The sequence below is a fragment of the Stegodyphus dumicola genome, chromosome 3 (assembly GCF_044657685.1).
Source record: "Stegodyphus dumicola isolate Sdum_Otavi_A_Nest chromosome 3, ASM4465768v1".
Taxonomy (NCBI): domain Eukaryota; kingdom Metazoa; phylum Arthropoda; class Arachnida; order Araneae; family Eresidae; genus Stegodyphus; species Stegodyphus dumicola.
Window position 1 is genome coordinate 266716314 of NC_140770.1, and position 18032 is coordinate 266734345.

Below are 18032 nucleotides of genomic sequence, written 5' to 3' on the forward strand. Positions count from 1 at the left end.
TTCTAGTGAATCAACGCAAAATGCCAAAACGAAATTAATAGTCCTTCTGGCCAAATTGACCCTTTGGACTAATAATATTCCTTACACATGAAAGAAAGTAGAGTTAATAAAATTTCCAGAATTTTTACATAGAGTAACCTTCAAGTGGCATTTTATATGCTACTTTGATTAATAAGGTAAAAGAAATTCCTATTTGCATAAAGGTTTCTTAGAATAACGGTGCCAGTTCCTTTTGAAGATTTCTTTTTAAGTAAAAAATTATTTTTCATTAAAGTTTTTATGAATGACTCACACGAACTATTCCTGAGCATGACATCCTAATTTAGACATGGGTGTAAAATCTTATAATAAATTTCAACTTTAGTAACTTAGATGTACAGATTCTAAGCAACAGCTTAATTCTAAGAGAAAAAGGCTGTAGAAAACTTAGGCTTGTAATTGAAACTAAGTTAAAAAGCAGAATTGTAAGTAACCAGATTAACCTTCCAGCACGCGCGTATGCGCAAAATTTGCGACAAATTCTGGTTTTAATGCACATTTTTCGCATATCGAAGCTGGGACGTCTGAAGGTCATTTCAATTCCTCCTTTCTATCCTTCCCCACATCATGAAATGTGCCAACAGGAAGTCATTTCACTTTTTTTTAACTCGGCTTTTGTGCTACATGGCAGCTTAAAAGTTACGACACGCGCGTGGTCGTGGGTGAAAATTCGGAAAATATTTTTTTTTCTCAAATATTTTGTAATTGTGTGTTATTAATTGCCGTGTATTATTTTGTTTTTATACATTTCGCTCTGTAATTTTTGTATCGGTTTTCATGGCAAAAAAGTATGTGCAACCAGCTGATTTTGCTCGCATTCTTCAAGAATTATCTGATGAAGAAAAGGAAGACAAGGAAACTTTTGGATGGGAGAATAATAGCGATTTCCATTCCTTATTTTCTTTTAATTCTATTTTTTAGAAATAAATAAAAATATTATAAAGTTAGTTTAAAGTGCGTTTTCGTAACCAATAAGAAGTAAATTTCTTTGCAGAAGTAAGTAATGCTAAACTTACAGTTTTTCCTATCAAGGTGAGTCTGTTTTCCTTTTTTATTTGTCTATACTAGTCATTGATGAATATTAAAATTAGCTTCGATTTTAAAATATAATTATTAAATAAAAAATTTAAAATTTTCTATAATGAAATACAATTTAATATTGCATTTAAAATAATTTACTTACATTTGAATGTGATATCATTTGTATTTTGCAATAATAAGATTAATATTTTATTTCTTAACAAATTTATTATCAATATTCACTCATTTCTGTCGTTTTTCGTGCCAGAAATGGTAAAATAATGAATGTCGTAAAAAATACGACGTGCGCGTGCTCATGTAAAACTGCCAAGCGCGCATGCTGGAAGGTTAACAGGGAATATGTATGTCGTATGCTCAGAATAAACCTTGATAATTGGGTAATGATTTTTTCTTTGTAGAGTAATAAGGTTTCATTCTAATGCAAATAATGGAATTTTACATTTTTTTTCATCATGGGTGGATGAGGGTACCTTTCCGTTATGCACCTACCACGTTTCCTAGCGCTGTTCAAGAGAAACCAGATATACTCCGAGACTCAAAGATTGTGCCATTTGGGCTATTACTGTGTGTGTCTGTGTACCTATAAACTGTTATTATAGTTAGAAATCGTTTATAACTGAAACATTCTCCAAAATGTGTGGCAAGTGCGTAATGGAAAAGTACCCAAATAAGATTAAATAACTGAAAACGAATGAAATAATATTATTTTCTTAAACAAATTGCAAAATATTTTTTTTAAAAATTTACTTTTTCATTTGCTTAAATACAAAAGTAACTTTTACTTCAAGTAATGTAAACTAATGATATTAACTATGTTATTTACGTAATCTCTGAAACATATACATAATCCTGTTTTTACTTTTGCTCCACAAAGATTTAATAAATATATTTACTGTTCGACAATGAAGTATAATCTATTTCTATAAAACTAAAACTAAACTACGCATTCTTTTTCCGAAATGAGATAAAAAAAAATGAAATTTCCACATTTTACATATTTCCTAAAATTTTCCATTTAAACTATTTTAATTCATGAAAAAATTTAAAACAGGTAAATAACTTAATAAAAAACTTAATAAAGAAATAAACACGGTTCGTATAATTAAAAAATCTGGTGTGGATACTACATGATTTATTTGTATGGCCTATTAAATTATTTAAACTTATTTCCTCGAATTTCACTGGTGATATATTTCTCATTCAATTCATTCAGTTCTCACTTCACGGCAAGGCAAAAATACATAAAAACTCAAAACAACTTCATTAAATATGGTAAAATACCGAAACACCTAAAACACCAAATGCAGTTAAAAATATTTTTTCAATTAAAATTTTTAGATTTCTATAGCAAAGCAAGCAATTCTGGCAGTGGGCATAGTGTACAAAATTGAAAGTTTACTTTTGTTCCCATTCGATAAAAAGACACTAAAGTTGGTGCACAAACATTATTAATGTCGGCCTTCTTAAATGATTTAACCACTGCCTCTGTTTTCACACCATCCCATCAAGAAGAGTCCTTTATTCTGTCCGTACGTACAGACGTCACACAAAGACATCATTCAAATAGATTGGAGATCAGTCAGAATGGATATTTTCGTTCAAATATGATACCCGAAACTTTTCGCGATTACAATACTTCCTTTACTTCGTACAGGGAACTAAAAACTGAACGTTTGGACGAAATAAGTGTAATGCAATTTTTACTTCCTTTTCTTCAGATATGTTTTAAAATCATTATCTGGATTAATGCTTTGACAGTCCACTTCCTTCAAAATCTCATTTTTAAAATAGAAACATTTTTAAACTTTTAATATTCTGTTGAATTATCCAGCTGCATTCTTCAGCCAAGCAACTGACTAATGTGTTCTTTGTGTTCTACAAAGCTCGGGATTATATTTCCAGAGAGTAAACACTATAGAACGAGGTCTGAAGAATTAAGAGAGATCACATTTCATGGACGTGGCAGCATGTGAATAATGTGCGACAAGCTTTCTCGTAACGAAACTGTGATAAGGCGGCAGGGAAAATGAGAGACATTATAGGTAATACAATAACCCCTGTTCTTAGCGGCGGATAATCTAACCCATAAAAGCTATTAACTGTCTCCGAGAGCTTATTTAGAGCATGAAGTATGTAGATGAATTACGCGAACGATCGGTTACGGTGGCAACAAAATTGAGAGGATTTTCGATATTTCATCATTATTCAGAAGTTATCCATGGCGAATATGAAAGTACATAAGGAGAAAGAGATAAACGGAGGCTAATAATGGACAAAGCGAGGAACTGCTAAGGTTCATTTTAGTACAGTTACTAGAATCTTAAATATATATTCAAATGGATTATTGAATATGTTAAATTTTGAATCGTCTGAAACATAAACTAGTTTTCAGTGAGTGGATTTCAGATCTGATGTTGATGTTTTAAAAAATTTGTCTTAATTTGCCGAATGTCTTAAAACATGAATTAGAAATATGGGTTCTTGGAATGCTTTTTGAAATAATATTAATTTTCTCAAAGTTATCTACCAAAGACTGATACTTAAGGAAAATATTTTTTAATATTGCATTTAATACTTTTATTTCGCATGGCAACACCAGACAGGTCGTTCGGTTTCGAATAGGATGATAAGCCTATTCGGATGAAAATCGATATGAGTTATAATATCTTATTTCTAAATACATGTCCAGTAAGTAACTTTACTTATTTATTTTATAAATAAAGCTCAGATTATAATTGTATTTACTTAATTTACCTTTGTTTTCAATTTCTTTGTGCATTCTATCCAAATTAGACATTGGTGTGAAATATTTGAATTTCGAGTTTATTAAGAACTCCCGTTTTGATGATAGAAAATGGAATCAAAATATAAAAAGTGAGTTTTCTTACATAGGTTAAAAATGGATCTTAATTTGTGGAGTTTTTATAAATTAAAACATGAATTAGACAACCAGTGCTCAAAAACCTGCACTAATAATATATTAATTTTAAGTAATATTAATTTCCTCTAAATGAATATTTTCTCGGAAAAAAAACAAACGGACATTTTGGGAGAATATATTATAGAACGAATTTTTAGTGGTTTTATTTCGTGTGGCAACATCAGCCGCATCTCTTGGTTTTGAATCAGATAATAAGCGCATTCGGATGAAAATGGTTGCGTTGTAATATCTTATTTCTATATATAGTATTTTTAATAAATACCTTGTGTTAATTAGTTTATAATTAATACAACACGCTCATATTATAAACGTATCTCATTCATTTACTTTCATTTTCTATTTATGTATGCATTCCATGTAAATTAAGCACTGGTGCAAAATATTTGAAATTCTTTTAAGTTTATAAAGAAATCCCGTACTAATAATAGAAGATGGAATCAAAATATGACAGTCAGTTTTCTTACTAATTTTCCGAAGATTAAAAGATTTTGTTTTTGATAATATGATTTGTTTGCTTTCGATAATGTTTTGATAATAAAATGATCGCTCAGATGTCTTATTAATTGTACTAAAGATTAAATGATTTTATTTTAGATGCATTATTAGATTAAAAGATTTTGTTTCTGACATTTTATTGTAAGTTTTTTAAATTACCATCGTATTTAAAGTTCTCAAATTTGTGCAGATCAAAACTGAATTTGAAATATGTTTTTCGTTATTAAATTTTCGGTTAAAATGGAGAAAGAAATAAGAAAATGTATCGCTTCATATTCGCAAAATAATGACGCATGCTACAAAAGGTTTATAGATATTGTTGCGTTCTACGGGTTCGTGCAATTAGAATAATTGATGATAACATGTAATGAAGAATCAAAACGCAATTTATTCGCCAGTTGCCAGCATTACACAGGACAGTTCCAAAGACAGTTAACTACTACGATAAGCAAGCTGAAACAATTCAGCCACACAGCCTTCAGGCTACAACGGTAAAGTCAGTTTCATGGCAAAGCTCCCGACTCGGTCGATACCTCTCAAGCTAATCTTTGAACTCAAGACACTACATTCCTAGAACAGGCAGAGCATATATAACTTTAACCTACCTTCGAGAATATTCTGGAGAAAACCGCTAAGAATGCGATCTTGAATGTTCTCGCTCCACCTATGTATATCGCCAATTTTGTCGACATATATCGCGAAATGGGCGATTCCACGCCAAACTTGGCAACCCTAACACCGCTTTGCGGGGAAGCTATCTCACTGCAGCTGGCCATTCGCAAACGTATGTTTGTAGACTGCGAATGAAGATTTAATTTACTTGACAGTAAGGATTAAATCTAGTAGAATACCCAAAAATGTTTCTTTTCTAAAGAATGAATAAATAATTCATCAGAGTAAATTTAATGCAAAGCTGAAATTTTGAATTTTGAAAAAGAACAGGTTAATAATTATATTAGCAGTGAAATGTACAAAATATAAAGGAGACCTTAATTCATTTTAAATTACGCTTAATAGAAAGGTGTTGTGCATTATAAAAAAAAAGAAAAAAAGCTTCCAATATTTTTAAAACGTAGAGGAATCAATGTCAATAACAATTAATATATTATAAATATCATTTAAAAGTAGCATTACAAGAAATATTCGATGGGAATATTCAGAGACATCAATTTAAACTTAATGCATTTTTTACTTCTTTGTATAAATTAAAGATAGTATTGTAATTCCGAAAAATTTCTGGTATCAAATTTCAACAGAAATAACGATTTTGACCTCACCCGAATCAATTTGATTATTTATTTGTATGGCGTCTGTACATATGGACAAAATAACGGACTTTTTTTTTTTCCAAATAACGGACTTTTTTTTTTCAAAACGGATTAAAAATGGATTTCTACAGTTTCCTCCAGTCCCTTTTAGTCTCGAGTTTAAGACTATTTCCCCTTTCTGTTTTAAACTGTTTATAACAATTTTTCTGGAGAACGTCTTTCCATTTCATGCTTGCTTATGTAATAGTCTTGTACTGCGACAGTTCGTATTTCAGCTTCGCAGATCCAGAATTTAAGCAAAGAAATCAAGTTTATAAATACCACTGCTACTACTGCGCAGCATTTTTTCCCACTTTGCATTCCTGGTATTTAGATGTATTGCTTTGCTATTCCGCTTCTTTGTCTAAGAAAATGTAATATGCTATTAAAATTTGTGGGGTGCTTATAGTGATGTGTAAACGGGAATGTATGTACTCAGAATTATTCATCGAGAAATGCAATTATGTGGTGTATTTACAGCTATTTTTGGTCTCCAAATTCCGTCCATCTATTACGAATCCTATATGTACGGTAACCATATCTATAACCATTTCGACTATGACTAAAAAATAATTGCTCACTTCTCTCCCCCCGCATCCTAAATTTACTACTATTAAAAGTCGTGTACAGAATTATTCTATTATATATCATAATTGTTATAATCAATAAACTTTACATAGATGACAGTGAGAATAATCGTAATGCGATCCTAAACTTTCATGAGATTATGTCGAATATTTCTGAGAAACTGAAAATTTCGAAGTTACTAAAATAGTGTAACTTCCTGATAAGTTCTTATTAGATTAATAAGATATAGTAACTGCCATCCATTTTTACTTCTTAACGGACTTTTTGATGTAGGCATACTGCGTGGCTTTGCAGTAATCATATTACAAAAGATAATTCAATGTTATTTGACCTGCCCTTTCATGTCATTTTCTGAGATTGCATTAACGATACTTTCTGATGCTTCATTCATGTCACTCTAAGGTGATACAACTAAGTCGAATACGACATCGCATGTATGTCGTAGTGCCACATTTCATCAACACTGAAGGAGGATTTCATGTTAACACCATGGCACGGCGTCAGCTTAAAGGTCGCAGTGTGACTTTACCAAAAGCGGACATCATAACCTACTTATAATGTCGATGTGACATTGTATGGGGTTACGTGACGTGAATGTGATCCTACTATTGTCACAGTGTGATATTTTTTCAATATCACAGTAAAGCTGCCGTGCTGTTAATGGCAATTATTTTTTATTTATATTATTAATTTTCCGTGCTGTTAATGCTGGTAATTAACAAGAGCTACGGAAGCTTTGCTTCCTAAGGTTTGGCTTATTTGATTAAGTACCTCTAGGTGCAGCTACCAAGCTACTGGCTAGGATCTGTGCCTAAGCAGTCTCGGCCACGGGGATATACGAGTTATGAACCTAGTGGATCTGAAGGCCCTAGAAAGGTCACTTATTGGCCGGCACGTGAGTTTGGCACGTCCTAGAGCAGACGGCTCTGGTAGCCGAGGGCAGTGTCCCGAGTTTGCTGGGTAAGGTCTCACTGCGACGGGCAGCCCGAACGACTGGTAGGTAGCAAATTGACGACCAGTGGCCCCCTGAGGTCTGTGTCATTTCAGGTGCGTTGGCTCTGATCCCTCCAAGGTTCTAGGACAGGGGTTGAACTCTTGGACCAAGTTCGGCAGGGGGGTGAGGACTCTTAGTCTCCTTACTTCACGGGAAGGGAAATTCCCAATATATCTTATCTTATTTGATTAAGGCAAAGCACTCAATGGCTATCTGCCAAATTGGAGGGATGCCTCTGTGGAGGCCTTTTTAATGGAAACTGGCCCGTATGCACGTGACACATGAGGAAAACGCCCATGCAGCCTACCTCTTTGCGGGATTCGAACCTCGGATCAGACTACCAGCGACTTCAGCGACTTTACAACTCGGGCGTTGGTGTACCTTTGTTTCCTAAGAGTTAGGTAAATAGATATAGGTGATATAGGTGTATACAGATACGTTGTAATTATATAAGTTCAGAATAGCAATTAAGAAGGCAATGTAGTACACAAACTTTGCAATAAAAGTGTAATACCATTAGGTCTTGGTCCAAACGTCAAAATATTTGCAATAGTATTAAATTAAAAGTTTTCTTTTTGCAACATAATGTTTTACTCTTTAAACGTTTTGTTTATTTATTTTGTACTAACCTTAAATTAATCTCGGTGAGCCTCAAGGCTCCTAGAAACGCTAGTTAGGTAGTGTTGACCTTTAAAAATATATTTTTGTGCTGCTACGTTTAATGGTTTTCGATAAATACCTTTTATCAAAAACCTTCCTTAAAAAATTTGATTAGTGGAATTGTTAGGAGAATGTATTTCTAACTACGATAAAAAATAGGCTTACCAGTATGTGAGGAAATTAATCCAATCAATATATCGGGAGCATTGTCCTTTAGTTTCGAATAGTTTGAGTAAATGTCCCACTTGTTTAATTTTAAAAAATTTATTTCATTCTCTTTACATAGAAACATTATTTTTATTTTATGTTCCAGTTTCTTATTTTATTAATTTTATTGAGAAATTCTTTAGCCAATTAGTAATTGATTTGAAGTTTAATATTTAATAAATAATAATAAATTTTCTTAAAATTAAATGAAAGTATGGAAATATAGCTTAAATAACTAGTCTTCTTTATAGAATGAATTCAGTTGCAAGAAAGAATATTTCAGAAAAAAAAACTGTTGTAAGCAACTGAAAAACTGTTGTAAAAAAATGTTGTTTTGAATTACTGTTATAAACTTGTAATATCTTGTTTTTAAAGGTCTATTCTTTAGAAAAAGAAGACGTAAATAATTTCCTTGCAGCTAATGATATAAACAGCTACATAAGTCAGCACTACTAAAACAGGTGATTAAATAAAAGAATAAGCTACGTTCTGCAAATGCGAATAAAAGACCTTTGGAAGTTTACCTTTGATTGAAATGTAAAAGAAAAATTTTTCGGACTGTTTATCTTGGAATTTGAGTTAAATAAACGTTGAATTAAATAAAAGAATAAGCTACGTTCTGCAAATGCGAATAAAAGACCTTTGGAAGTTTACCTTTGATTGAAATGTAAAAGAAAAATTTTTCGGACTGTTTATCTTGGAATTTGAGTTAAATAAACGTTGAATAACAACTTTGAGTAGTTTACTCTAGACACGCAGTGATATGGAAAATTTACCTTTGAGACCAAGAAACACTTTTGTCAGTTTCAAGCAATTGTAAATAACTTCCTAAACAGATCTGCATTATGCAAATCGTCGTTTGAATGTCTGATGGCGCGGCTATTCCTGTTCAGTTTTTTTTTTTCAACGAGAAAAATAAGAACTGATTTTTGTTCAATTTTAATTTATGCATTTTCGTAAACTCTTGTTGCAACCTAATATCTAGAGATTTTATGTCCTTCTTAAGCTAGATACTTGGTTAACATAGCATTTCGATATCTTAGATTGCAAACGTATACCTTTATGTTCAGTTTAACTGATTATTTCAAAGCGCACAATGGCTTTATAACCAAATGGAGGAATGCTCTCGGGGAGAACATTTCAAAGAAAACTAGGTCGTATTAACATTACACATAGCCCCACGGGTAGCCTCTTGATTAAGACCTCTGAATTGATACTGGGACTTAGACCAGGGCTCGATCCCAGGCGAAAGGGATGGAATGGTTTTTCATGGTTTTATCACGTGTAGCTTGAATATTAGCGAGTTTTCATTGGAAAGTTCTCCACGAAGGCATCTCTCCTTATTGGCTGATAGCCGTATATGGTTTGCCATATTCAAATAACCTAATCCAATTTTCATGTTACAAATTAGGAAAACCGTGAAAACGTCCATGCGACCAGCTCGTTCTCTTGGATTTGAACCTGAGTCGAACTACCAATGTTCAGCTGATTTAACAACACGACCACTGACTTCATTTGCTATAAATTTGGGAGTAACGTTCCCAGATTTGTAGCAAATGATCCTATTTTCATGTATAAATTCTTTCTAAGATATTTTAAATTAATATACAAATTATATTGGTTTCTCATTTTTGAAATGAATGATTCTTTAAACGAGGATAATGGCCAACCCACGGCGGCGGAGTTTTAACAGTGGCACGGGAAGTTTTATTGAAAAATTAAAAGATTTGAAATATAATACTATCGTTTGTATCAACTCCGTCGACAGATATACGCATAAACACATTAAAATAAAAATAATAATTCAGTTTCTCTGCAAGACGTTAATTGTTACACAACTGAAAATCCGAATTGAAATTATTGACCTACAGCAGCGTACTACACTGAAAAGCAAATATGAGGAACTTCAACTGCAAGTGATCCAGATTATACTGAATTTTGAAAATTTATACCAACAAGGAATTTTCCAAATTTACAGGACTTGGTTGTCAGATATTGTTGTAGGTTTGGATCAACGTATGTTTTGTGAATAAATGTTTTCTATTATGAACATAATAAAATTACAATAGTGTTCAAGATTAACTGATATGCACTTAAAACATCTAATTGTGTTAGCATCTTCAAGAACTAATCCTAATGCAGTTCACTTGGTAAACAAACTACACATTCAAAAACCACATCAATTAAATACTAACTGTTTAATAGTTATTTAGAATTGAATGTTTTAAAGCATTAATTTTTATTTTATATAATTCGCGGCGCGAATTCGAGAGGTCCAGGTTCGAGCCCCGGCGAGGGCATTTCTGTTTCAAAATTAAATAATGACTCTACAGTGGTGCGCGAACTAAACAGGTGGTGGATGATGATTCTTCACTACCAGGATTTGGCGACTGAGTTCCCTAATCCCCAGTCTCCCTTCAAAACGGTCCTTTCAGCATGCCTTCGTGGTGTAACGGTTAGCACACTCGGCACGTATTCGAGAGTCGACGTTCGAGTCCCGGCGGGGGCATTGCACATTTTTCGTGTATTCCCGCTTCAAAATAACCTAACGACTCTATAAGATCATAAAATAAATCAATTTAGAGTGATCGTTCAAGCGTCCTGTCCATGTTTATTATATTTATCCATCCAATTGCTGATAGATACAAAATGAAATGGAAACAATAACTAAACACAACTCTTGTACTGACGATAAAGGAAGAAAGAATTTTGATCTGGAATATAAATGAGCTGAGCATCTGAAAACAGATAAGGTATGCAATTTTTTTTTTTAAGGCTTCAATATTATGGATAAGAAGAAGATGTTATTGTACCGCAAAAACAATGAGCGAATTCAGATAAATACTTTTTTGTATTAAAGATGAGATTTAATATTTCTTTTGAGAAACAAAAAGCGAAAAAAGAAGCGTTTTATCCTTCGATTTCTAACTTCCCGATTTTGATTATCCATAAAAAATGGAGGTCGATTTCTTATCTAGTATTCTAGTATTGTTTAAAGGGGTTGGTAAGGCAAAACTATCTGTTCCTTTTCAGATGCAAAATCAGATTGTTTTTATTTTATTTATCGTGAGTTTTACAACATGGATAGCTATTTCGAATGGAGATAATGGTCAACTCTAGTGGCTGATTTTTCTTTAGCTCCTGTTTCGGTAGCATTCACTGGAATTTAATGGTGCATCAGGAGCTGATTTTGCGGAATAATAGGAATTCCTAATCAAGACGAATAGCTCAACGTTGCATAGCGGAAAGGAATTCCGGTCATTATTTTAAGGAAAGAACTTTTTTTTTTTTTTTACGTTTCGTACCTCTAGGAATTCAGGAGTTATGGTAGGTATAAGGTATTGCCTGCTGCATATTTAAAAATCTTTGCAATTTATTGAAATGAATTAAAGAAGTATAAAATAATTAAATTTCAAAAAAACGTTTACAGGGCGAATCTGTTCTGGCTATGTAGTTAAATTGAGTAATACGACCAAAACAGAAGTTTCGAAATTTTTACAGCAGGAATGTATATACATAAATTTGATTAGTTTAGGATAACTCAGAAGGAAAAATATCCTTCCATGGAAGATTCTATATGCAGATCTCAACCAGAGTTTTTGATTTTCGCAATGGCATCTGGCTAAAGAAAATTTGACAAGCTAGACACTTCAGGGTTCCAAAGCTCACTGTACAGATCTTTGGTGGAACACAAAGCCTTTCAACATCATATTACTGAATCCGGTCACATCGCTTACCAAACGGATAGTGAGAAATATGCCTAATCAGGTTATGAAATTAAAGCTGTTACGTCTCTTAGGTCTTGAAGTTTATCTTTATATAAAATACAAGTGGAAGACTGGTTTAACTCTCAGTTGAATTTTACGTTTTCACGAAATTTCATTGAAAAAATGTGAAAAGAATGGCTGCCGAAATAAATTACGGTGAATAATAATTTAACTCTATGGATTTATTCGACTTTCGTGCTTCTCCTGTCGCTTCTTAAATCAGGGTAAATGTAACGAATTACTTCATTCTTAGGTGTGAGTGGTAGCACTTCCAGCTCTCATTTGCAAGATCCGTGGTTTGCTTCTCGGCGAAAACATACATAATTTTTCGTACGTCATATTCCGGAAACAAAACCATTGGCTCTTCGACATTGAAATGTTAGTGTTTGTATGCACGTATCCACCCTTTACAACCATTTAACTGTCAGCTCTCTGTCATTACATCGTCACTCCACTCGTCGGACTTTGCTATTTGGAATATGTATGTACTCATCCGATACCTTGTTCTAGGCACGTGTGTTAAGCATTTGTTATAGACAGCTATAGCAGTGGGGTGTTTCGTGTGGTATGCTATAATTGCAGTAAATAAGCTACTCCACTGTTGGCGAAAGCAAAGTTACTTGAGAAATCGTTTAAGTAAGTTTGTGAAGAAAGTAAGAAAACGTCAAACTGCTTACAAATTATATATATAGTTAAACAAATTTAAATTTAAATTTTAACAAAACGTATAAAAGTAAAAAAGTAAAAAAGCAAATTTAAGGCCTAAAAAAAGAAAAAAAGCCAAAAAAATAAAAAAAAAAAATAAAAAAAAATATGCAAACATATAAAAGATTTAATTCTCGAACTAATCTACAATATCATTTAAATTCAAAAGCATAAGCAAATCAAGTGCAAAAACAATCCATGAAAATAAATTCACTAATTTAGCAAATTAAAATTAAACTAAACAATTTTTTTTAAAAATTAAACTAAACAATTTTTTTAAAAATGCATAAGTGAATGACTGTTGAGTAGGCAGGAGACAGACTTATCAAGGGGAAGTTGCCTCCAAACCTAACTCTCCAATCATTCAATTCGTGTTTCGTCATTCAATGCAGGCAAGAGTAAAAGTCAAAACCAAAAGTAAAAAGAAATACCAATAAAAGTGGTACCCTTAGAAATTAACATTTAAGATTTAAACGTTAATTTCTAATTTAAATGTTAATTTTTTTTAAATTTTGGCTTTTTTTCTTTTTTTATTTTTTTAGGCTTTAAAATTGCTCTTTCACTTTTTTACTTTTATACGTTTTGTTAAAATTTAAATTTAAATTTGTTTAAATTTAAATTTCATCCCTTGCAGCAATGGCGCAAAGAATATTGAATTAAATTTGTATTTAAATTTGATTTTTTAATTAAATTCAATTTATTCTTAAGAAACAATTATATATATATATATATACATATATATTTGCAATAATAATAATAATCACCATTGAGTGCATATATATATATATATATATGTGTGTGCACTCAATAGTGATTATGTTCATGCCTATTAAGTTCAAGTATAACACAGAATAATATATAATTTGTGAAATATTTAAGAAGTTCTGATCTGTGCGAACCGATGCCAAATTTTATTGTAAAAAATTAAGACAAACTATTTTTTTTCCCCTTGAACGGCAAGAGCTCGAGATGTGAACCTTTGATGGCTTGGCAAATGTATGTGTGATAAATAGTTTTGTCCGCAAGCTTTTTGCCAGGATATCAGGGCCGATGAGAACCTCAGTGTCAGTGGTACGGTTGTGAAGATCCTTTGTATTAGCGGGGTCTGGAGGTAGAAAGCTAGCAAGTATTCTCAAGAATACTTGCTGGATCACGTATAGGAACAAAAATTACCATGGCATTAAAGGGTTTTTTCTTGCTCTGTGCTTCTTACCCATAACCGTGAAAATGTTTCATTGAGATATTCCTGAAAAAGGTCTTTGTTTCTGTGAAAATTGTCTGATTGAGATACTCTGCTACATGTTTTCAATGAGTGACGCTGTGGTAGTGAAACAGAGAACTATATTGTTAGAAGAGGTAATCACCACTGCTTAAATTCAGTTGAGGCAGGAACCAGCTTCCCAGTATTTCAGTATGTCTTCTAAATGAAATATAAATATCTACGAATCAGAAAGTGGATAGTAAAGTATTTGCTACATATAGTATAAAAACCCTTTATGAGGTTCATCTATTTCAGAGCAATAAAATTTGTTACCGGTTACGTAGTTTATTTATGGTTAACCCAAAGAAGCATTAGCCCAGAAGGGCTAATAGTATGGAAACGGCATTTTGTGTCGAACAACTAAAATTTAAATTGCTGTCATCAAATATTATGGCTATGCATTGTATTTAAAGAAATTAAGTAATAAAGAATTTGCATGAATGTATGTATGTTTCTTTCACTGTGAAAAAACGGCGGTACCTAGAGCACCCAAATTTTGAATAACTCAGTCTTTCACTTGAATACGGAAAGTCCGAATTTTGAATTTGTTTTATTATGTATTTTATGTTTTGTAAAGCTTTAACGAATTTTTGATGAACAAACTCAATGATTTCAATCCGAGAAGTGCCACAACATTAGAAGACATACTGGAATACTGGACGGAGTAAAGCATTTTTATCTCAAGGGCGTGAAACTGTCTATCGTAAATTCGAAAGACATACTGTTTTTAAATATTTTTAGCCCAAACGGACGTTATCCCAAATGCTTTCAAAACATGTATAAGCAAGTAAATGGAAAAAAAAAAAAAAAAAAAAAAAAAAAAATTGAAATGTTTCAGATTTTAAATTACGTCCAAAGGGGCGTTTTTTAACATTTTGTGTGTTACCTTTCTTTATTAAATATCATGTTCCTCGCACTTAAACCATAAGATCCAGTGCAACAGCAATATCGCAAAATAGTTTTAAAACGAGCATATCTTTAGAATTTCCGATACAGAGACTCACGCGCTGGAGATAAAAATGTTTTTTCTGCACAACGTTGCCATTGCTCGCTTTGAAATCCTTGAGTTTGTTAATCAAAATTCGTCAAAGTTTTAAAAAATAGGAAATCGATCATAAAACAAGTTTCAAATTTCAAATTTGGTCTTCCACATGCTCATATTCGTTGGAGGATTACGTTATTCCAAATTCGATGACTCTATGTACCGTTATTTTATGACAATGTGAGAAATATACATACATTTACGCAGATTTTCATTATTTAATTTCTTCAAATATAATGCAGGACTCTAACATTTTATGGCAACAGTTTGAAAAATGAACCGACATTTATCCGTCCGACGCAAATAGCCAAAACGAAACTAATAGTCCTTCGGGATTCAAATCCCTTTGGACTAAAAATCTGAAATGTTTCAGATTTTAAATTACGTCCAAAGGGGCGTTTTTTAACATTTTGTGTGTTACCTTTCTTTATTAAATATCACGTTCCTCGCACTTAAACCATAAGATCCAGTGCAACAGCAATATCGCAAAATAGTTTTAAAACGAGCATATCTTTAGAATTTCCGATACAGAGACTCACGCGCTGGACATAAAAATGTTTTTTCTGCACAACGTTGCCATTGCTCGCTTTGAAATCCTTGAGTTTGTTAATCAAAAATTCGTCAAAGTTTTAAAAAATAGGAAATCGATTATAAAACAAATTTCAAATTTCAAATTTGGTCTTCCACATGCTCATATTCGTTGGAGGATTACGTTATTCAAAATTCGATGACTCTATGTACCGTTATTTTATGACAATGTGAGAAATATACATACATTTACGCAGATTTTCATTATTTAATTTCTTCAAATACAATGCAGGACTCTAACATTTTATGGCAACAGTTTGAAAAGTGAACCGACATTTATCCGTCCGACGCAAAATGCCAAAACGAAACTAATAGTCCTTCGGGATTCAAATCCCTTTGGACTAAAAAAACCACAACCGTTTCTCTAAGCGCTATATAGAATTTAAAAGCTTTCAGATTTTTTTTAAATTAAAAAAATATTTTACGGAAATACTAATTATAATCATGTAATTGAATACAGAAGTTACCATAAATGTAAATGTTAGGATAACTTAAAATAAAAATATTCTAGAAACCCTGCGTGTCCTTGTTAACGAAACGCGTCCTTGTCTATGTGTATTTAAACAAAATTTACAGTAAATTAAAAATAAATTAAGAAATTTAACTACGTTCTACCTATAAAACTATGAAAAATAATATATTGAAATTTGATTATGAAATCAGGAAAAACGACTTACTGCAACTCATGGAGTCTTTCATTTTGTAGACATCCGTTCCAAATATTCTCGTACCATATTTATCGACACAGTAACACCTGAAAATTATAGAATCAAATAAAGTATTTCTGAAAACTAAAGAATCAAATAAAGTATTTAATGTCATTTAAGAAAGGTTTCCCTGAAACTGCTTACTGTGACTAAAATATTAATATAATTATAAAATGAACCCTTATGAAAAGTTAATTAATATTTATGATTGAAAAAATAATGGGCAGAAATAGCATCTTATAAAGTGAATTAAAATTAAAAAGTATATAAAATTACAAAACATTACTATTTTACCTGACTTAATCCACAGTTATGGTTTGAGGACCACAGGTGATCCCCTTATATTATGCCTTGTCCTTGTTCACAAAATGAACAAGATTTTACATTTTTTTGATACAAACCGAATTTTGTTTTATTTATACCATGTTGTGGATGATTTTAAAAGGTACACTCACTGTTCAAGCACAACATAATATGTTTATTTTTTCATTTGATATTCTTTCGGCTGTGGTAATTTTTATCCCATTGCCTTAGCTTACAGTTTAGGAGAGTTAAAATAATTAAGGCAACTCTAGGAGACTTTCGTTAGGTAAACTACTTCATGTTAATTAAAATATGCAATTTAAAGGAGGAAGAACCGCAAAAAATTAATGATTCCCTTTGTTTTACTCAATAAGCGAAAATTCGGAAGCTAAAATTTTGTTTATAGTTCTTTAAGAAAGTAAAACAATTCTTCAAACACACTATTACAGCAAAACCTCAACCTACGGTTTCTCGACTGAGCGGAGAAAAAAAATCGATGACTGACAGAAGCGACTGAGGTGGAAAAATATCACGCATCATAAATTAGTAAAGTATTTTAAGCAAATAACACATACTACTTTCAACAAGAAAGTACATTAATAAGTCAGACATTCTCCAATACTTCTTCGCTAAATTTTGCTTTAGTTGAAAATGAAACTTTTCAAAGACATATTATATATTCTCCTCCATATCATTTCCATTTAACGCATAGGAAAACGTTTGAAATTTTTATAAAGCTTTGTGAATAATGTAAGTTGCCATCATCTACTGTGGATATACCTTAATTTTCTTCCTCTGTACCCTTTACACAGGCTTATTCAAAAATAAATGGCAAAAATGTAAAGGGCACCGAAATAAACAGATTTTGTAATGGAGAATTTGTTGGGTTTTGTAAATTTTTTGTGCGTGCAGAAATGATGCGTTGATGTACTGGTGTCGCGACACAAAGTTTAAGAAACTCTGTACTAGAGTAAAGAATCATTTACCGAATTTCGAAAGGTATGCATTGCTACAGGAAAGTGAAGCTCATCGACATTTGTTTTATCCATGAGAGTATTGATTAAAATGGAGCAGCTGCTCAAAGTCTGTTCTCTGCAGGTTCCATTTCAGCTGAAACCTCGTGTATAAAATACATGTCGGTGAGTTTCGCTTTCGTGTAACGATGCACGCCGCTCGAAATTCACACGGGTACGATGATTTACGCCAGCAGATTTTACTTGTATCTCAATACTGCCCTGTACCAGCCAATGCGCCGTATAAATTGAATAAGAAAATCTGAATTATATTGAATGTAGTAATGAAATATCATTACAACATAGTAGATGTTGTAATGAAATGTTATTACAATATCTACTTGTTTTGGTTCGCTCTACCTTGTCCTGACATT

General features: G+C 32.1%; 1 protein-coding gene across 2 annotated transcripts in view; it reads right to left on the reverse strand.

Annotated features, from left to right (window-relative positions):
* The window catches only part of LOC118197994 (uncharacterized), an 82681-nt gene that overhangs the window by 40115 nt on the left and 24534 nt on the right, over positions 1-18032 (reverse strand). For both annotated transcript variants that reach the window (XM_085814109.1, XM_035369577.2), the window contains exon 4: positions 16313-16389. In XM_085814109.1, coding sequence (XP_085670235.1) covers positions 16313-16389 — 77 coding nt within the window. The remainder of the gene's footprint in view (positions 1-16312; positions 16390-18032) is intronic.